The 23,619-nt window shown below is 37.4% G+C and overlaps 1 protein-coding gene across 3 annotated transcripts in view; it reads right to left on the reverse strand.

Annotated features, from left to right (window-relative positions):
* Positions 1 to 23,619, reverse strand: part of pax5 (paired box 5) — a 61,088-nt gene that overhangs the window by 14,454 nt on the left and 23,015 nt on the right. For 2 of the 3 annotated variants that reach the window (XM_065254669.2, XM_065254670.2), the window contains exons 6-8: positions 17,518 to 17,699; positions 9,515 to 9,644; positions 2,189 to 2,290 (exon numbers count right to left, since the gene is read on the reverse strand). In XM_065254669.2, the coding sequence (XP_065110741.1) occupies positions 2,189 to 2,290; positions 9,515 to 9,644; positions 17,518 to 17,699 (414 nt within the window). The remainder of the gene's footprint in view (positions 1 to 2,188; positions 2,291 to 9,514; positions 9,645 to 17,517; positions 17,700 to 23,619) is intronic. The other variant, XM_065254671.2, reaches the window with a different exon arrangement.

The raw sequence follows: 23,619 nt of genomic DNA on the forward strand, positions 1-23,619 counted from the left end.
TGCAACCCATGGATTGTGATACTGTACGTATCATATCGTGAGATTCTTGCCAATACACAGCCGCACTATTGTAAGTTAATAATTCAACCGGATCTCACAAACTTCCATGGCATAGTCACAGAATTTTGTGCTCATTTTTCCGTGGCATTCTCACGGATCTCCGCATTTTTCTGTGGCCCTGCTACGGACTGTCTTTTTCCGTGGCATTCTCACGGATTGGTTACTCAACCGTTTTGTCCTATTTTCTTACCATTTTCGCTTTGGTTTAGGGTTAGATTTACATGAAATGACATCCCTACCCAAACCCAACTCTAACCCCAACGCCAGGCGACAATTGTTTAAAGTTTAGAAAATATAAAAGAATAAATCAGAAAAAATTGTATAAACCAATAGTTAAAGTGACATACTAACGCAAACACCAAATCTAACTCTAAACTGAAGCGAAAATGGTTTGAAAATAGAAAAAAGCAGTTGAGTAACCAATCCGTGAGAATGCCACGGAAAAAGACGGTCCGTAGCAGGGCCACGAAAAAAATGCGGAGATCCGTGAGAATGCCACGGAAAAATGAGCACTAAATTCCGTGACTATGCCATGGAAGTTTGTGAGATCATGTTGCAATAATTATATAGTAAAACTAAGCTACAATAAGGATATTATACCGTACGATGAAAAACGCCATAGTAACATCTGACAAAAATATTTAAAAACACTGAAGCAGCAGATTTTGTGAAAATTAATAGTTTTTGGCCACTTCTGTATAGACGGTTTTGGATGCACACGCATTGTCGTGGAACGTTCTTGAACTGATGTGAACTTCCAGTTTTGCATTTATTTATTGGTCTGGCTAGTGGCTAAACTGATCTCTGAAACAAAAACCTTAAGGAAAATAAAATGTTTTGGTTTGCTAAAGACGAAGGGAGACAACGAACATGGATCACAACTGTGCGGAGAGGATGGCAGCCATGCAAGAACTGAAGGACCTGTAGCTAAAATTATATACATTAATTTTACACAGTAATGTTAGCTTTGTGTAACAGTTGATACGCATTAGATATGATATATATACGAAGCTAATTTACTTGTCATTTATTTATCTTGTTATCAGAAACATATTTATTGTTGTTTTTGATTCTATGTGGAAGTCTACCAGAAGTTGCGTTTAGTCTAAAAAAGCTGTTTGTTTATGTTACTGCTGAAACTGACTATAAAGACACAATTTATTAAAAAAAAGCAAATATGAACGGACACAAATCATTTTGACTTTTACAAATGCGTGTTGATCTGACGCATAAGACAAACAAATTCAATGAAGTAGCCTGCACATCGAAAAACAATGCCAGAGGGGTATCCTGTTTGTTAAAAAGTAACGCTGCAGGCGCTGACCAAACGTCAATATGTGACGATTTGGGAGTAAGAACGTGCCTGTTTGTAAATGTGAATTTGCTGGTTAGAAATTCCACATGTATTTTTGTGCTCTGAAGTCGCTTGTGGATTAAAAAATATCTAAGAGAAAGGAGGCTGAGAGAGACCGCAGGAGAATGAATGAATTAGTCAAGGGTCAGCGATGATTCTCATTAAAAACAAATTACTGATGTTGAGAAGGGACAGCTGTGTGACTGGGGTCTAATAGTCCAGCTACTTGCTGAAGACTCAAATCCAGCCCACCCGCCCTACACTCTGCCAACCACCCAACCACCCTTCCCACCCTCCTCCATCCCATAACCCCCTGGGAGTGCTGTCAGCCTGGCAGATGGGGGGAGACAGGAAGTGGCAAAGACAAGACCCCCTCCCACTGGGACCTTAACTGAAATAAAGCAGAGGTGAAAAGATGGGGTTCGGGAGGGTGGTTACAGCCGGAAGGAAGATAAAGAGTGAGGGTGTCACATGTATGACAACTGGTCATGTTGTCACTCACTTCATTTATTTTTATCATTATGTACCTTGTTTAAAAAATCTTTTACATCTGATTGGCACTTTATAATATGGAGCCTAACTATTACAATAAACGTATGAACTGTTGGGTTTGAATCCCTTCTGGGTCATGTCCCAACTTAAAAAAAGCTCCAAATAAAAAAACTGGGATTGCCTTTTAATGCAATAATGTAAAACTGATGGACGGGTCGGGTGCATCCCCCCATGATCCGATATTGGATATGTAGCTTTGGAGTGTATGCAGGTGAGACTCACCGGGTACCATTCCTGTGAGGGAGGGTGTGGAGTAACTCCCCTGCCCAGTCGGAGGAACATGAGGGGGATAACCAGGGAGCGTGGTGCTGGCCAGGTCACGACCTGTGAAGATAAAAGACAATTTCTAGAATGAACAGCATCAACTCTTCAGGGATATTATTATTGATCGGACGTCTCAGTTTCGGTCACTATAACCCTTTATAAAGCAATTTTATTTATGCCGTTAAATTGCTTTTAACCCTTTTATTCACTCCAGAAAAAGGTACAAAAACTGTCACTGGGGTGGCAGCTTTTTACAAAGTACACCGGTGTACCTTAAGAGTGCACATTAATATAAGGTACATATTGGTAACAAATGTATACACATATCTGTACCTAAATGGTATAAATACGGACCTTTCAAAAGCTTTTGTACTTTTCTATGTATATGGGATCCTTGGAAATTTCAACATGCAACAAATATTAATTGTTACAATGATCTTTTGAACTTTATGAATTTTGAAAAGGACTTATAAACGGATAATAAACAAGTAATAAACATGTTATTATGGTGTAATAAGACAACAATGTGTATTTTACAAATTCTAAACTAAAACTTTTTGATTTGATTAATGTACACAAGTTGATTTTCCTTCACTTTGAAAAAAGCTGGATTACTTTAACCTATGGTTGGGTAAAATATGAACAAACCCAACTCCTGTACAGCTCAGCGGTGGAGCAAAGCGTTAGTAACACAAAAGGTCATGAGTTTGAACCGAGGGGCAACCTTCCGATCTCTCTGATGAAGCCAATATGGAAGTGACTTAAACTGCAATTTATTGACTGGCCGCTTGAGGCTGGCTCCAAAAGGGAGTCAATTCCTATAGACCCCCATGTTACTGTAAATGCCCAACTTTACAGTAGAAAATATGTGTTTACAGCCTGGTACAAAAAGTGTTTATGGTCTATAGCTAATTTGCCCTTCATTACAACTGGGGGGTGAATTTTTTTGTAACTCATCCTTTTAAATTATATTAAGCCTTAATGATCTGCATAATTAAGGGCGTGGCGACTTGAGTGATGGGTGACTGTCAAGCTAGGTGGGCATTGTTTCAGCAACCAGCCACCTACTTTAAGCTTCAAAAATGCTCTTCACAAACCAATGGGTGACGTCATGGACACTACGTCCATATCTTTTTTACAGTCTATGAGTTGAACCCAGAGAACACAAATACTGATAAAAATATAAAAGTATACCTTTCAATGCACTGTAACTCGTTTTGTATAAAATGCATAAATGTAAATAAAATCTGGTGGTTTTAACTAACCTAGAAAATGTCAATATTTGACCTAAACATGGGTTGAAACAACACAAAAATATTTTAAGCAACGAAAAATCAATTCTACATATATTAAATCTGATTTAATAGGAGTGTTTAATTAATTTTACATTTCTGCTTAGTTGAAAAGCGATTTTGTAAAATTGTTGCCTTATAATACCTTAAAAACTTGTTTGTAACATATTAACTATCTGTATTCAACTATGTTTGAAACAACTCAGCATTTAAGTGTTTGCATTACATTATTAATACAGTTTTACTATCAATATAGAGTTCACATAACAAAGCAAATGAAGCAATAAACTATGCTGGATCTTATAAAATCAGAAAGATGACACCTTATGAGCTTAGTAGAAACACCCAGTTTAACAATCAGCCATCTCACTATACTGTCAGATATGGCTTTGCCCTGATAATAAGGTTTCTGGTATAATTATGCATTCATGTATGACAGCACTGTTATGTACACCAGACATATGATCTGTCTCGATAATGGATGTCATGGCACATTCAGAAAAACAAATGTTTCTGTAAAAAAGCACAGTAATTTAAAACAGTACTCTCTCCAAATAAGTGATCAGATCAGAGAAAGTGCAAGTGAAAAGAGTTTAGTTTGATACATTCATAGAGCTCCAGGGCTCCACAGGTCCTTTGCTGAGGGTGGCAATTGAGATTGTCCATTAGTGTTCATTAAAAAACAGATAAAACTGGACTGATGAATGATTTAATAGAAGATTTAACTTGTTGTCCATTTCACTATGATCACTGTGCAGTTCCTAAATTTAATTCTCTCTCACTTTATTTCTCTCTCTCTCTCTCTCTCTCTCTCTCTCTCTCTCTCTCTCTCTCTCTGTTGTGTGGTTGTATAACTGTATTAGGCTACATGACATGGCTGTCAGACTAAATCATCTCTCAGTCTACACATGGTGCTGATCTGTAGACTGCAGCCCATTCATCATAATAAACACTATCACCGTCAGTTCATCCATCCCCTTCAACACAGCCACCACTTAAAGCGCATAGGGCCTGTAGGCTACCCAAGTGGTTGGGGGGTAACAACTGAATCCGAGGAAGACTAACTCTTTATCACAGATTAAAGAGGGATGTTGTTTTCAGAGATGATGTATTATGGAGAGTGGAAAACTTTATACATTATAAAGAATTATAAAGAATTTTGTATAAAATTCTTTATACAAGCACACTTATATCCAAGTGGTTGGTTTTTATTCATAGTATCAGATTTTATTTTAAGTATCAAAACTTTTTGTTAACAAAGATCATGTTAACACTGTCCTAGAAACTTTTTAACGTCTATTTATTTTTGATTCTTTTAAAAATTTATTTTATAAATGGGTTTTACAGTTTTGTCCTGACATACTTCCATTCATTAAATATCAATATCTTATTTTTTTTTTACTACATTTAGGGGCTGGACACACCAAGCTTTTACGCCCGCGGCCGGCACATGTTTTCAATTGATTCCAATGGAAACTCAGCGTTTTTCAAATAAGCAAGCAGCTAGCGAGTTTTTTTCCGCGCTGAAAACCGGCGCTCGTGGTTTTTTAACGCTGAGCATTCAAAAATATTCAACTTTGAGTGAAAAGCTCCGCTCGTCAATATCAATATCAGTTCTCAGACGGCCGTCCAATTACAGTGGAGGAGGGGCGGGACATTACCACAGCACCCAACCGTCTCACAGCTGAAGTGTCACAGCTACCAAAGCACTCGGCTGAAAAACAGCTGGCATTCGGCGTCCTTAAGGCGTTTTCAGCCGCGTTTAAAAGTTTTGGTGTGTCCAGACCCTTAAAAAAAGGAAATATACATAACCCATTTTAATATTTATTATAAGGAAACTATACTTTGTAAATAAACAATCTACAGCTGTTTCACAGCACTATTGAAAATAAAGGTGCTACACGATGCCATAGAATAACAATTTTTGGCTGTATGGTACCTTAAAGAACCTTTGAAGTACCTTTCTGCTCCAAAAAAGTGTTTTTGTATAGATAAAGGCTCTATAGACAATAAAAAGGTTAAGAAATAAATGGTTCTTTGGTGAACCAAACATGGTTCTTCTATTAAGAACCTTTGGCATTACCTTTATTTTTAAGAGTCTATAAGGTAAAACTTGACTTGAAGGGGTGTTCATAAGACTGACATGACACCTTCATAATCATGACATGACACGTTTCATGAATATGCAGGAGATTTTATGCATGTTTAAGACAATTGTTATTAAGTGTCATTTGTTAAATTATGTCATTTTTAATGCAAAGATGACATTGTTTGAGATGTCTTTGTTATGACAACTTGACATTAATCAATACATCATAACTTGTCATGCCAACTTGACATTACCAAGACAACATAACTGACCACTTTTTACCAGTGATACAAATTAAAGTTGTCATAAAAATCTCATGAAGTGTTATATAACAGCGTCATGAATATTTTTCTTGACCTCAACTAAGTGGCACAATTATATGTCATTAAAATGTCATTAAGTGTTATTACTCTGTCAAATAGTTTTATAACAACGTCATGAATATTCTTCAGTTCATAATGCTTTTTTTAGTTTCCTCCAATAAAATCCAATAATCCAATAATAATAATTTAAATTGATAAAATTAAATTTGATTGCATTTGGAGACTGATTCACCTAAAATTAAATGAAACAATACAGTAATGGGTTAAGCCATGTGTTGGGTCCAAATAGCTAGGAAAACGGTTGTTTACATTAAATTAATTAATTAAATTAATTAAATGTTTTGTTGTATTTCCTCTATGTCAGAGAATTTCAGAACTCTCTGTGTGAGGAAGAACAAGTTCTGTTGGTTTTTTTATTTATTATGCACATAAATGTAAAGTTGAGTATAATCTTTTGACGTGTCTGTTACATTTTGTTAAGGTATTTAAAATTATTTAACATAGTATTAACACTAGTATTGACATTTTAACTCAAAGTTCAATTCGTACCACTGTAGTTGAGGTCAAGAAAAATATTTATGATGCTGTTATAAAACTATTTCACAGAGTATTAACACTTAATTTAAATGACAGTTTAATGTAATGTTAACTTATAAAGCTAGGTAGTTTCTTAAGTTTGATAACTGTTGACATAATTGAACAAATGAAACTTAATGACAGTTGTCATAAAATCTCCTTAATGTTCATGACACGTGTCATGTCATGATTATGAAGGTGTCATGTCAGTCTTATGCAAAGCCCATCAAGTAAAGTGTTAACGTCTATACTTTGGTAGTAAATTAATATATTATTATTAATACATTATGTTTCAGTTGAATCTTTGTTTAGGAACACCGATGTCAAATATCAGTCCAGGGGCTTAGCAGCCATTTTAAGTGTGTGTGGGGGGACAACTGTCAGGTAATGCCAAACAAATAGTTTGCTAGCACCACGGTTATGAGATTTGATTTTTAGAGAATGCACATATTGGTGCTTGGATGCACGATAACTTCTAAAACGATAAAGTCTACAAGATCAAACGTATCGATAGTTAAACACCCTTACCAGAAGGAAAGGGTTAGGAACAAAGGCATGTACAAACTCTCGCTTTTTTTTCTCTCTCACTTTCTCTCTCTCTCTGTTCTCCTAGGTTGCCATGTTAGAGAGTCGTCTGTGTTAGGAGACAGTAAGACATTAGTAAAGACTGGATACTTATCCACTCCGGGTCAGTGGACAGGGCAAAAATGAGAAAGACAGAGGGGGACAGACAGAGAGATGGACTCTACAGAAGAAGAGCAGACAAGGACTGGTCCTCTGAGAGACGTTGTCAGCAGACTGAAGAATGAATGAGAACAGACGTAAAACTTTTCCTGTCTGTGTTTTCAAAGAAGATAAAACTGGTAAAATATGTGTCAGAAACAAGACCTGCAGGTATCCAACATACTGCTCAGTGATCAGTGCACATGCGGTCGACACAAGTTTGAGTCTGGCTTTACAACCCCTATCATGTCCTGTTTGTAATGTTTACAAAAGGCTTATTTGTTCATAGACAACACACAAACAAAAAACGTGTGCAGGATAGATAAATGGGCTTATATAAACACATCTTTAAGTTATTAATATACAAGGTGGATCAGTCTAAACAGATATGGCATATACAGGAAAAAAAATCCTTTAATCGTAGCTTATGAATTAATTGTCTAAAAGCCTCTATTTGTCTAAATGTGTCTATATAAATATTCAGAAATCAGTCAAATTTAAAGGGTAGAAATTAAAAATGGAGAGTATAAAATGTATGATCTGACAATAGGGGGCGACACTACACTCTTTAAAAATGTTCTTAAAGGGTTCTTAAAACAACCATTTTTTGTTTCTTACTTTTTATAGTCTGTATATCCTTTTTCACTGCAAAATCTTTTGTGTGACAGAAGGTTTATGGAGCCATATACAGCCTGACTTTTAAGATTTTATGCAAACATGAGTAACCCCCCTCTTTTTCATTCATTCTCCCATTCAGTACTTCTATACATTTATGCACGCACGCACGCACACACACACACACACACACATTCTGGTTTCCATGTTTTGTGGGGACATTCCATAGACGTAATGCATTTTATACCATACAAACTGTATATTCTATTCCCCTTACCTACCCCATTCCCTAACCCCAACCATCACAGAAACCATTCTGCTTCTTCACATTTTCAAGAAACAGTCATTTTGTTATTTGATTTATAAGCTTGTTTCCTCATGGGGACCTCAAAATGTCCCCACAAGGTCACAAAAATACTGGTATTTCTATCTTACGTGATAATTACCAGGTACACACACACACACACACATTGTGCGGATGTACAGGTTTCGCTCTACCTTGTCAGATGGTGCACAAATCCCAATCCCATGATTCCCTCGTTAGGGCTCCTGTCCAAGCAGCTCTTAATTAGCGTTCCCTTACTCCCCAATGCAGTGAGAGAGTGAGGGAGAAGAGGAGACGTGTATATAGTAATTACATCTCTCCATCCACTTTCAATGTCCCATAGGATATAGAGTCTGAATCTGAATCACTGAGCACTGTTTAACAGGTCTGATAACACTCCCACCTCACCACTGAGCAACCTGCAGCAAGCTAATTCACAATTAGATGATTCAACTTTATTTTTAACACAACCGCTAGTCATTTAGGCCTCCTATATGCAGTCAGCTGTGGGTCCCCAAATGGACCATTTTAGCTTCCTGAAGGACAAGCTGATCTCAGATCAGCAATATAGTGGTTGTTATCATGATATTACAGTATGTCATTTCATATTGCATATATCATAATATAATTTTCATATAAAAATAAGTTTTCATAACCACGCAATATCTACATGGGTGGGTGTTATGACTTGATATTAGAGTATATAATTTTATAAACATATCCTTCAACCCATTCGATTGTTTTGGTCGTTTGTCTATTCCCCCCAATGTGACCAACAGACGCATTTATTAAATTAGCACCTCTACTGGCAGCAGGTGAAATTTTGGGGTATCATTTTGTTATGATGACATGCATTAGGGATATGATTTTCAATTTAATCTGCCATGATTAGTTGTATTTATAATACACATTACACTATTCAGGCATTTAGCAAATAACATACCCACTTTTTTAATTATATGATATAAAAACAGCATAACAGTTACAACTTTTTTTTTTAAAGGTTGGGGACAATCCACTTTTTTGAAAATAGGCTCATTTTCCAGCTTCCCTAGAGTTAAACACTTGATTTTTACCATTTTGGAATCCATTCAGCCGATCTCCAGGTCTGGCAGTACCACTTTTAGCATAACTTAGCATAATTCATTGGATCTGGTTAGACCATTAGCATCGCTAACCGATTAATTGGTTCATGTCAGTTTTAATGTGCATTTGGTGTTTACTAAAACAAACCAAACTATTTTGAATGTCAACAAAAATGTATAGATAAATATACAAACATTATAAAAAGCAAAGCAGTATATCATCATCTTATATGTATCGTCATATCGCTTTGCTTACCGGACACTAGTGGATATGATTGAGGTCCGGCAACGCTGGAAACCAACTCTGCTCCTGTCTGATTGCCCAAGCTGTTCTTCATCTCTTCCAATCCACCAGCCAGAGATGCCATAGCGGAGTAATCAGGCGTCTATAGAGAGAGATTTCATTAGATGGCTATAATGGAAGCGAATCAACACCATGGCATCATTTTTGATATACATTACATCACATCTTGACTATATGTTTTCTTGTGAATAGTGGTGGCCAGGTGATGCATGTGGCTGACCTCAGACTGACCCTGCTTGTGTGCTTTCACGATCAATTACTTACAATGATACCCCCAATACACAGCCACAGTGATTCATCTCCATTGGTGGTAATGGGGTTTGTCACTCAGGTGTGGATGTGGTTGGATGGCAGATTTTAGGAAGTGGATGTCACTTCTGTTTTAGTGTTGAATGAGGTTTATTAATCACCCTGATTACAAGTAGATTAAACTCTCAACAAAATCCACACCTGCCCTGTTTTTACTTACTGATATTATCACAGACTATTACCAACCACTTTTATCATCCTGTCAAGCTGGAAATTGTAAGCTTGTCCTCTAATACTAATCAAGCATTTATTTTCTATTGATTATAACACAGACATATACATATATATATATATATATATATAAACACAAGTCAAAACAAGTCTAAGGCCACCATCACCAGCCACCATCACCAGCTTTGTTGTTTCAGCAAAGTTTTAATGTCCATCCATATTTATTTCTCTTTTTTAAGATACAAACAGAAAATACAGGAAATATGTACACAAAATTGAAAAAAAAAAAAAAATTCAGAACTTAATTTGTTCTTCAGGCATCAGTAAGTATTTAAAGTGAACTCTCTTGGCACGAAACACATCTTGAGTTTTTTTAGGAGACTCTCTCTCTCTCTCTCTCTCTCTCTGCACTAAATGGCAGAGTTGTGATTGGATAGTGCAGATTAAGGGGTGGTATTATTATAATAGGAGCTCCTTATGACATCATAAGGAGAGCCAAATTTCAACAACCTATTTTTTATGTGCTTGTAGAGAATGGTTTACCAAAACTAAGTTACTGGGTTGATCTTTTTCACATTTTCTAGGTTGATAGAAGCACTGGGGACCCAATCATAGCACTTAAACATGGAAAAAGTCAGATTTTCATGCCATGGCCCCTTTAATTTCATTTAGGTTTAAGAAATCCTGCAGTTTCCGGCTATTGCTCAAGAGGAAGGGGAGTTTCCCCTAAATACTTGACACTTCAGCTTATACTTTTATACTGTTTTTAATACTACATACACATTTCCTGTATTTCCTGTATTCGTAAGATGTGATTTGCTTCCTCAAAAGTACTAAAGAAAATGAATCATTAATCAAATCATTCAGGAATCAGAATTGCTTAGTTGAATCAGAACCTGAACTGGAATTGTTACATTCCTCATGTTTTTCATCCCTATCTAATAAATACAGTAGCAAGATGTTTGTTTGTGTATGTGTGTATCGCAGTGACCCCTTAAACACCTCTGTGCTCATCACCAGAGTGAGGGCAGTAGACTGTGACCTTACCAATCACAGCTCATGCCATATCTCTCTCTCTCTCTCTCTCTCTCTCTCCCTTCTCATCACTGACTTCTTGCCACCATGTGTATTTCTCAGTATTTCAGTAATATTTATGCAACACGCACCCACCCCCTCATCATGTGGGTATGTAGATGGGGAGGTTAGCTGTAGTAATTGGGGATTATGAAGTTTGGCCCTGCCTCTGACAGCAGCCTAGTGAAGATGGATGATTCTCATTTTAGCCTGTAAATGTTGTCAATTCTGAAGATACGCAACCCATCAGTGACCATGATGCACACACATACATTTCACATATAGACACACCTGGCACACACACCGCAGCTGGGGTAAAGACTGGAGAAAGGCCAGATGCTAAGAGAGACCATGGATGAAACAGAGAGCGAGAGTGAAGAGAGAGAGAGAGAGAGAGAGAGAGAGAGAGAGAGAGAGAGAGAGAGAGAGAGAGAGAGAGAGAGAAAGATGAAGGAATGGGGTTTGTAAAAGACAGATAAAAAATTGAGAAGTAGTACTGGTAGTGGTATTAGTAGTAGTGGTAGAGGTAGTAGTAGTGGTAGTTCAAACAAAATGTTAAGATCTACTTTTTATTAAATTTGACTCAATTCGGACAATCATCTGACTTTATCCAAAACTTACTAAAATACCATATTTATTCTTATTGAGGTCACAGTTTTCATGGGGGCCGCTTCTTGACACAACCCCTCTGTAATAGCTCTCCTGTCTGCACACATCAATAACAGATGAGGCCCCTAATCGCACGACACCAAAATAATTTCACCCCGACCCGCAGCCACATTTACATAATAGTATTTCCTCTCAGAGGCTTTTTCTTTCTCCAATTCCATCTATCTCTCTTTCTCTCCTTTTCCCTCTGCATGTATGTATTGTCTCCTGAAAGAGCATGTAAACTGCACCGTGTGTGTGTATGTGTGGTATACTGAGAAAGAGTGATGGGGGGATATTTAGCAGTGCATGCAGTATTAAATGAGTTTGACTGGCAGGGAGGCATTTATTGGTGTGCTCCTCTGAAGCAGGGAACTGTGGCTCTCAGCGTGCATAACACACACAAACGCGCACACACTGTGTTTATCTGGCAGTAAACGTTAAGATTTTAAATGTATATTTCGGACAGAAAATTTAGGATTGGAAATGAAAGGGAGAACAGGTGCATGATGGTGCAAGCCAGAACCAATTGGCTCAATGTTTGGCAAACCAGTAAGCAACAGCTCCAACAACCATAATGTGTTTTACAAATGCAAGCATTTATCTTTACTGGTCTACATGAATGGATAATATTCCAATGACTGAAATATTTGTATTTTCTTCAATTCCTTTAAGTTTTTCTCTCTGCCTGTATCTTGGTGTGGTTAGATAATTAGTTCAGAGTAAGGCTTGTTGGGCTGTTGATGTATCTCTGGCTTAATGTAAGGAGATGGAAAGAGGAAATTCAAATGAAATGACTCTTACGAGCGAGCGCTGTTTTATATGCTCCCCCTTGAAGTGCAGGACACTAATTAATAGATCTGCCAGTGCCTAATGGTCCTTCCTGCACCGCAAACTGAGAGATGGAGGGAGCAAATGAGAACAGAAGTGGAAAGAAGGATAATGCGGCTAGAAATGTAAAAGAGACGGGGTAGAGAGAATGACAAAAGATAAAAAGAATTTCACCACTATGTTATAGATATACCATGAAGCTACATTCATGGGAGTAGAATCAGAGAAATACATTTACAGATATGTTTAATATTCTTGACTGATGCTTTCTTACCAAAGCAACTCTCAGGACAGTAGTATACTTCATATAAGCAGATACAAGCCTCATGTTCCAGCCAGGATATTTATATAACTGTAAATACACCAGTGCAGCACTAGATGTAGTGAGAATATTCAAGTACATACCCACTGAAATTATATTTCTTGAGTATATTCTGCCATCTTTGCTAATGTGTGCTTATTTCTGCATATAACCGCCAATAAGCTGAATCATTTCGACATATAATGCTAATAAAATAAAAAAATTGCATATCCACCAGTAACCTAAACCATAAATGCAGTGCTGCTTATTAACATTAGGTATAAATAGGTGGCAGATCAACGAGTAGAGTATTGGTAAAGCAAACCATCGCAAAGGTCAGGGGTTTATCCGAGGGGCAACCTTACGATCTCACTTATCCTCTGATAAGCTGCTTCACTCTGTCCCCAGGTCTCGACTAAAACTTAGAGGGGACCGGCTTTTTCGGTCATTGGTCCGAAATTGTGGAACTCTTTACCTTACCAAACTAGGGCTGTAAAGTCAGTGTCTGTTTTTAAAAAGTAGTTAAAATCCTATTTATTAAAGCCTTTACTTCCTCTTGAAACCTTTTTTAGTGCAGTGTTATATTTTTTAACATTATGTTTAACATATCATAATCTTAAATTATACATTTATTTATTTTTATTTATTCATATTTGTTATCGTTTTTCTTTTCTTAAAATGTATTAATGATGAAATTCTTAAAATTGCTTTTGTGCACCACCTTGGACAGCGGCGCCATGCTGTAATTTGTGTGCTTTATAAATAAATAAACTAAACTAAACTAAACTAAACACTGATGAAGCCAATAGGGAAATGACTTAAACTGGAATTCATCGAATGAACACTAGAGGCTAGCTCCAAAAGGGGTCAATTCCTATACACCCCCATGTTGAAATGCCCAATTTTACAGCAGAAATAAATGTCTTTACAGCCTGGTATAAAAAGTATTTTTGGTCTATATAGCTAATTCTGCCCTTCATGACAACTGTTAGGGGGTGAATTTTTTGTAACTCCGTTTAAATTATATTAAGCCTTAAAGTTCTGCATAATTAAAGTCGAAATGAAATTTTTTTAGGAATGTTGTGGTATTTTTTACAAATGACTCATCAATTTTTTTAATACACGTGCTCTCATAATCTTTAATCTAAACGCGAATCTCCTTCCCTCCTCGAAACTATCTCTCCTTACTTCCAGTCATATGGTATGGCAGGTGGGCGGGGTCCGGTAAAAGACTGCAGGGATTAGCAATTAGCAACATGACCCAACTTTAAACTATCCAATCAATTCTTGATGGATGAATTCAAGTCCCATCTTTTTTCATTACAGGGAAAATAAGACAATCGCTACTTCCGCTCATGGCACTGCCACTGCTGTTACCTCTTTCACCGCCAGCATTTTTAAAAAAAGTTGCCAGCAAGCGCCAGCGTTTTTCATGATTTTCACCACAGTTTAATGCCTTCCAGAAAATTTTCTTGTTTAAATAAATAAACATACAATATACCAAATGAAAGAACAGACCCTCTGCTTTCAAACAAAAAAAACCGTTTCATCCTACCTTTAGTGGTTCTTTTGTAATCAGCTTTTGAATATGGGTAGGTTTCTGCAAAAACACCACATTTTGAGCAAAAAGCAGAGATAATTCCATTTTTGTGACGGACCCTTCATAGAGATCCCATTCAGAGCGACCTTTAAAACAGACACGGACATGCAGCAGCTTGCCATAGGGCAATACTTCCGGGTTTAAAAAGTTGCGGAAGGGCGCCACCTGGTGGATAATAGCGGTATCGCGGAAAGACGGAAAATCTCGTCATTGGCGGGGAAGCGTTTTCTCTTACTTGACGAGATATCTCGTCATTGGGGACCCATCCAAGATGGCGCCCGTGCTGATATGTCAGCTCCAATAGGCTGCGCCAGTCTACGAAGGGTCTTCGTATATAATGTCTATGGTCATTACCGTCAAACTAGGTGGGCGTGATTTCAGCAACCAGCCACCTCAGCTTGATGCACTATTGGCTTCAAAAAAGCTCTTTACTAACCTATGGGTGACATCACGGACACTACGTCCATATTTTTTAAAGTCTATGGCAGGGGTGTCAAACATACGGCCCACGGGCCAAATACGGCCCGCAAAGGTGTCCAGTCCGCGTGATGATTTATACAGTATTATTAAATATTAAATACATATTTTAAAAACTCTTTCAGGCGGATGTCTAGTTCGTTTTTAATATGAGAGACTTGCAGAAAGCAGCAAAACGCGGAACATAGACTAAACACGGTGCCCAAAAATCTTGCTGTTTTATGTTACTGCTCCGCTAAAGATCCACTGATTTCGGTAATCCACTTCGTGTTTTCCCGCCCGCTCTGCAGCATCTCTGTGTCCACTCTCTGCCTGGAGAGCGAAGACGACAGTTTCCGAAGTTCGTTGCATTAACATGTAGATTCTATACATTATATCAGTTGTTAAGAATTAGTCATTTGGAAGTTTGTTTACGGTATGTATTTCTTCTGGTAATGATTTGCTGTGGGTGTTCTAAAAGTGCTAACAACTTAGCAAGCAAACAACAACAAATAACAAAAGGTTACAATGCTTGTCTAGTTGAATTAATGTTCCCGATCAGATCTAAGTTAATATAAACACTAAATTTGCTGTTGTTGCCGGCACAGTTTGTAGACAAAATATACAAAAACACCAATGCCTTCAGAAAATATAGACAGAGAACGGAAAGGGAGGCTGCTAAAGGCAGTTCAACATTACAAACATGGATTCAAAGCTCCATCAAGCCAGCAGGTAAATAATATTGAATATTTAGCAGATTGTCGCACTTTAATTCGTGTTATTTCCCATTATAATCACTTGTCTAAGTTGATGCTAGTAATATATAACACATCATATTTATAATACTTTATTAAAACCATAATAATAGAACAACCCCCTTAGTGCCCTTTTTGGTTTGGGCCACTGCCCCATCTAGCATTTTCGTTTTTTAAATGACTGTTCTCATTACAAATATATTCCAAAGAAAAGTGAATGGTTTATAAATAATTTTTGCATTAAGGTATAATTTTGCTCAGGTTTCATGCAAAGGAAGAAAAATTAAGGCTTTTCAGCCTATGCCCAGTGGGTTTTGTACAGATAAATGTGTGTCTAGTATGTACATTATGAGGGTGACTTATGAAATGTAGTTTTTACAGAGCTGTGTGTTTCACTAGATTTCTTGCTAATGAATTAGTTTGTGTAGTTCATTTTATAGTAATTTTATAGTAATGTGAGTAAAGGTTGTATCTCATATGAGCAAATAGTAGACAGGCTGGGCTTGGGAATGAAGCCCAGACTGTCTACTATTTGCTCACATGAGATACAATATATATATATATAGTATATTATATGATATTTTTTTCATAAGTGTGCTTGTCATCCTAATCATCTTTTGTCATAAATTTCAGATGACTGATACAATTACATAATCCCAACATCAACTGTATGTAATGAAGCCCTTGACCTTAACTAAATCTACTGTGCAGCTGCAGTCTTCAGGGCAAAATCAAGTCCCAAGTTCATTTTCTACCCCTGGGAGACAAAATAACACTCAACCGCTACATCATTTCTCTCTCCTTGAGTAGCATTCCCAGGTTAAACTGTCAGTGCAGGGGAAACAACCTGTCAGTCAATCACACAAGACCAGTTAGCATACTTGCTTTTAACAAAGAAAAAGAGACAGCTCAAAATTCCCAATTTGTCTGGTCAGTTGTGCCACAGTAAACCTAGATCACACACACACATACCCAGGGGAGACGTATTGACCCTTAGGTTAATGCCCTGCTCAGTAGCCTTTGACCTTGCCAGCCTCAGGGCTCAGTGGTGAAATGGACAGAGGAATTGTGGGGTCTTTCAAACAAGTCTATAGATCTCTGACACTGGCCTTGTTTGTGCGAGTGAATGAATGAATGTGGGGATGATTGCCTTTGACTTTTGACTGACAACTTTGACTTTCTATTCTTCTGATCAGTTATGGGACATATGACCACCTGTATGTGTGTATAGCTGTAGTTTTAATGCATAGTGTCTGTTGTTTGTTGGCATGCGCTAGTGGTAGCGATATTTTCCGAGTAAAATCATCAAGTAGATTAACGCAAAGCTTGCAATGCACAAAGAATAGTTCAAAGGATAAAAAATATATACAGTTGGAATATATGCAGATTACAGAACATAAACAGAAACAATTTGTATGCAGTTATGGAAATTCTGAACATTAAATATGCTTTTGGAAACAATAATAGCTAAATGTATCTAATGCACCCAATTGCATGATGCATAAGCCATATGTTTGGGTAACTTTACAAAGTAATGAACAAGTGTTTGCTACTTAACCCTAAACCTCTATGCAGTCTTGAGACTTAACCTCAGCTAAAAACTCTAAAGAGGACACGTCGCACCAGTGAGGTCAAGGCCCCAGCATAAGCTCAGAGAGGTGAAAGGTCAGCGTTAGGTTCAGTGAGGGTGCATAGGTCAACAGGAGGGTTGGGACGGGGTCAAGCGATGCTGGCAGCCGGACAGGGGCAAGCATGAGCTTAGTAGGAGCCCTGGCAGGCAGGGTACGCGCCCCTATCCCCCAGCTATTACCTGGGCGGGCTTGATGCTGCTGTTGTCAGGGGTGAAGTGCATTTCAGGAAAGTGCTGTCGATCAAACACATGGTCCAATACCTCGAGCTGTTGCGGTGTGAAGAGGTCTCCTCGCATCTGCTTGCGCAGAAAGTCCCGCCCCGAGTGACCATGGCCATTCGCCAAAGGAGAGTCCTGTAGAGCTGGAAAGATATTCACACACCTTTAGACTAAAAAAAATCGATAACTATGGTATAATGTTATTTTTTTTTACAAAAGGTGGTCGTATTAAAAATACAGGTAGTAAGGTTTAAAACTCCTATAATGATGCTAAAGCACAATAACCACCAAACCACAGATTTTCTTCACCTATTTACTAATTATTTTTTATTTGGTAAAAGGCGGGGTGCATGATTTTTGAACAACACTTTGGAAAAGTGAGTCGGCCTAGTACCAAAACAGACTTGTAGCCAATCAGCAGTAAGAGGCGTGTCTACTAATCGACATCGTTGCCTGGGTTGTGTATGTGTGGGGCGGGTCTATCAAAAGAAGGTCCATATTCTATTGGGGTAGGGGCGTGTTTAGTTGAATTCAAATGTCAACATTGGCTTTAAGAGATCATGCACCCCGGCCTTTAAAGCCAAAGAACATAAGTTTGCTTTATTCATTCACAAATGATTTATTTTGAAACTAGATCAGGAAATTAAATAATTTAACTCATAAACGTTTTGTTCACACTTCCGGCCTTATAAACATTCCAAGGACCGCATAGGGCGGCCAAGATTTTTATCTTCAATCCATCAATTGGTGGAGCATGCATTAGCAACACACAAAGATGATTGGTTTTATTCTCACACTGTTAGGAAAAAATTGTTAAAAATATGTACCCTAGCTGTCACTGGGGCAGTCTCCTTATGAAGGTCCTAATATGTACCATTTAGGTACGGATATACACCAAAATGTACCTTTGAGATACTAATATTAACTCTTTACGTGCAAAGCTGTACATTTTAAGAAGGGTACTGACCCAGTGACAGCTGGGGTACATATTTTTACATTTTTACATTCTGACAGTGCATGTCCTGTGGGGTCGGCATAAGGAATAATTGACGACGGGCCATTGAATTATAAGAAAATAATGCACACCCAAGGTGGTAAAACCGCGGGTGTGCATTATTTTCAAATTATTCAAATTATACCACAGTTGCCACAAACATGGCTCCGGTGCCTATTTTTAAGACATTTGACAAGTTATTGAAAAATAATCAACACCCATGGAACATTTCTCAGCCAATCAGAATACAGCATTCAACAGTGTGGTATAATGGTGAATTAATGAACACATTTTCATTTCTAATTGAACTTTGCCTATTCCTTTAAAAAAAAATTTAGATTTCAGACATTCTGAATTAACAATAAATCTGAAATGACTAATGTTCTAACTGTACGTACACACAAAACAATCGGTAGCATTAACATAATGAACTTGAACGTATGATAACACACACACACACATAAGCACCCAAACATAGATTCCCGGTCCTCTCTGAGTGAGTGTTAAGGCAGCGTGAGTCAGTTATTACTGTGCTGTTGAGTTTCTGAAGAGACAATTACACTGTAAAAAATTACTCTGGAGGGTGTTAAATTTAACCCATGAAAATTAGTTATAATTTAATTAAGTATATAAGCTAGCAAGTAAAATAAAAAATAATGGGTATATTCTACCTTCACTATCCAATTTTTAACAGTAATAACTGCAATACTAAAAAAATAAGTAACATATACCCCAAAATATTGGCCTTAGCACCGCAAAGTGCGCATGAATCAACATCCAGGCGGGACTCGAGTCACCATTTTTTTCATATCATATCGGCGGGAGAACTGCGGTTTGTTGACAGGTAAGTTTTTATTTAACTTGTTGATATCATCATGAATGGAAATGTTAAGTTGGTTAACTGTAAAATCTACTAGAAGTTTAGTCATTTGCGTGCTTCTCTGTCTCTGTTGTTGACAGATTGATAGATTAGAATATGTCAGTCAGGTTAGCTTTGAATGAAACATCGCCCAGTTCTTGCACCTGCGAATACGAATAAATATCCATATTTATGATTAAAATATTAACTTCCATTATTATTATTTACATGTCTGAATCTCGTGAACAGCGGAGCTGCTCAATATGAGTGGTTGAACTTGAGCAAGCCACGTGACGAGAGAGAGCAGCGGACGGTTGATGTACGATACAGACGGGAGGGCGTCGAGCAGACAAACAAACAACGGTAAAGCTGTCGATGCTAGATAATTACTGTAAAAGTTTTCTTGCATTTATCTGTTAATATATTGAGTTTTGTTTTAGAAGGGATCCATTTATGAAGCCATTTTATTATTATTATTATTATTATCATTTACGGATATATACTTAACGTTGCCTTTCGCTTTTTAATGTCTGTTCAAAAAAGTATTTCGGAGTTCATATGTTATATATGAGACTTGTATATGAAGTTGAATCACTTAAAATTGAATGTAAGTACTTCTTGTTAGTGTTCAATGTTTTATGCACGTGTACTGTGAGTTATAGCATAATATGAAGTTGTATTTTTGCACTTAATAAGTTTTAAATGAAGTTGAAATGTTTGTTTGTATCGATATAGCATGCTAGTCTACTGAGGTAAATGAGATCAGTTTTTCCTCTCATATTATTGTCTTCTTTAATTTTCTAATGATAACGTGAAGAACAGTATTTAGGAATCTTGCTTTTAATGGTTTTTTTAACATCTCATGAAGCCTTGGTTTATTTTGTTTTATGAAATAATATGTTCAAGAAGCTTTATGTAAAACTATGATATGTTGTATTTCACTTGAAATGTATTGGGGTTATTATACGTCCAATAATTAGTTTTAAATGTTTACAGAATGTTATTTGGTCAATAAAGCAAGCAATTTATGCAATCTTGTGCATGACTATTTTCTTATTCAACCCTCTCTGAATAAGTAATATGTAATGTTTCTTAATGGCTTATCATTATTAATAATAATTTAATAGATCTGTGCCTTAATACCAATAGGGTTAATGTTATTCATTTTTTTATAAGTAATTAGTTATGAAAAAATAGGTAGACCTTACCTAATTTTTTTTACTTTATCATAGTAATTAAATTTAGGTACTTTTTAATCAAATATATAGGATATAATTTACTCAAACAAAGTGAGTGCAAATTGTTACAACAATTTTTTTGAGTAAATTCTATAGGTTGTTTTTTACAGTGTATAAGAGCTGAGAAAGCTACAGCCCTCAAATGATTACAGAGAGAGAGAGAGAAAGAGAGAGAGAGGGATGTAAAAAGAAGAATAGAAACGAAAATCCCTGATATAGAGCCAATTCATTTCTTCAAAATACCTCTGAAAGGTTATTCTTGGGAGTTTGAGTCAGAGGGCAGAGCAATCCCCACAAAACGAGAGAGCGAGAAGAGAGAGAGAGAGAGAGAGAGAGAGAGAGAGAGAGAGATAGATAGATAGATGGAGAGAGAGATGCGAAGGGGTATGAGGATAAAATGACAGACAGACAAAGCAGCTATCCAAAGATTCCCTTTTCCTCCTTCATTTGAACACAGAAATCGATCCATTTGAATGTGAATTTAAACTCAATCTGTGGTTACTTAAAAGAAAGATCAGCTAGTCGTTGACTGCGTGATGGCCCGCGGGTCCCACGTCTCTCTAATACACCTCGACGCTGGGACTTACCTCAGCAAAGCTTAAATGCTCACACTCACACAGAGACAGAACACACAGCGACTGAGTGTATGATCTCCAGTGTTTTGACCCTTTTAATCCCAGCGGTCAGTGTGTCTGATAGAATTCAATTGATCAATCATGTCTGTGAGATGGCACCATTTCAGCAGGTTTATTGCTTTCCACTCTTCTCAAAGACTGTCACTGACAGCACACACACATACAAACGCACACATACAAAAGACTTTCGGCACACACAAAAGTGCAGCTTGTAAACTGTCACTCTTTGGGGTGCTTGTGTTCTCATATGTTACCCATTCTGTAAAAACTGATATTTTTGTGATTTACAGTTTTCTACATAAAGTCATCCTAAATAATGTAAAGGATGTTCTGTGAAAATATAATATTGATATCTTCAATTTTGACTGAGTAAGGACATGAGAAATCAAACTTTATGCTTAAAGGGGACATTTTACTTTTTTTAAGATTTAAAATAAATCTTTGGTGTCCCCAAGGTATGTATGTAAAGTTCTGGCTCAAAATACCATATAGATAATTTATTATAGCATGTTAAAATTGACACTTTGTAGGTGTGAGCAAAATGTTGTTTTTGGGTGCGTCCTTTAAAATGCAAATGAGCTGTGGCATGGATGGATAGTGCAGATTAAGAGGTGGTATTATATCCTTCTGACATCACACGAGGAGCCAAATTTTTGAATTACCTATTTTTTCACCTAACTAAGTTACTGGGTTGATCTTTTTCACATTTTCTAGGTTGATAAGGGCACTGAGGACCCAATTATAGCACATGATATGACCCCTTTAAATTAACCAATCTTGTATTGTTTTACCAAGGGGCAAGCTTCCGATCTCTCTGATGCATAGATATGTACACTAGATGTCGCCTTGACTACGGCAGTTCATTGGAACGAATGCGTCAAGTTGAGCCGCCATCTTGAAACAGGGGAGCCCTGCATCAGCGTCATTGAAGGCAAAGGTGTAATGGAAATAAAATCACCATAAATTGTTATGAATGCGATTTTCTAGTTTCTTTTTTTGTTCGTTTCAATGGTCAGACATGTATTAAGCATTGGGTCCAGAGAAAATGTAAACGCGCAGTGACGCGCGGCCAAGATGGCGACGACAGGCACTGCCTACTTTAAGCTCCAAAAACAATCTTCAGAAACCTATAGGTGACGACGTCCATCTTTTTTACAGTCTATGGTTTTAACCCATGGTGTGGTCAAATGTGGCATTTCTGGCTTCGATTCTCCCATATTTTACCTATGGACTGAAACCACCCAGTATTTTTTAGAGCGAACCTGTCTACATTTGCAATATTGCAAAATCCAAAATATTTCATTTTACTCATCATTCTTAAAAATATCCCAGATTTCCAAATGGTCTGTCAATGGGCTGTTGGCATTCCTACAGCCATGTGCATCCACATCTCTCAGGAATAACTTATGAGCACTGACTGTTACCATTACAGCATAAATGCATGTGTATACAATACACGTGCAGAAAGTAGGTACACTATGCACACCCTCGAAAACATAGCCATAAAGTGTCAAAATATAATGTTCTGGAGTTTTGTGGTTGTTATCATTACACAGATGTGTATATATCCGTGAGTATCTGTGATGTGTGTAAGTGATAGTGTTTCACAGTGCCAGCCTCCGTGTGTGAAATGCAATTTTTGACAGATCTGAAAGCCCACTCAGCCATATCAGAGCAAAAGAGACAGAAAGCGAGTGGTTACCAATAAAGCTATTTTTTCACCAAATTTAAACAAACGCATCATGCCGGCATCACGGGTAACCAACCTTCCTCACATTACGTTTCAGGACGCACACACACACACTGAGGCCTAAGGTATTCAGATGTTTGCCAGTGATTCCCTATCCCTTTGTCTTTCATCCTCTGAACCTGCTATAGGAAAGCACTCTCTGTAACAGACACAATGCAACCCAGCTGCATTCTGGGTTAACCCCACTATTCACCCGCACACAAGCACGCAGAGAAAAAGATGGGCGGAAGGCATCTTCTCCTTCTCGCTTCAAAGGCAGAGACAATAGCAACAATGAGATCACCGTTGTGCCTTCTCTTTCACACACCTTCTCACTCTCTCTCTCTCTCTCTCTCACTCTCTCTCTCTCTCGGGTGAGGTTGAAGAATTTTTGGGGGGCAGAGAAAACTGCCCGGTGGATTCCTTTCGGACTTGATACACTTGGTGTACTTGTGCCTATGTCTGCACATCAACCTTGACAGATCAAAGTATGTGTTTCTGAAAAAAAATAAGGATACCAACTTTAAACAAATCCCATTGTTATCAACTACCCCTATTACCACCTGCCACCCCCTCAACTTATTAAAAATGTCAGAATATTCAACCAA

The sequence above is a fragment of the Paramisgurnus dabryanus genome, chromosome 4 (genome assembly GCF_030506205.2).
Source record: "Paramisgurnus dabryanus chromosome 4, PD_genome_1.1, whole genome shotgun sequence".
NCBI lineage: Eukaryota > Metazoa > Chordata > Actinopteri > Cypriniformes > Cobitidae > Paramisgurnus > Paramisgurnus dabryanus.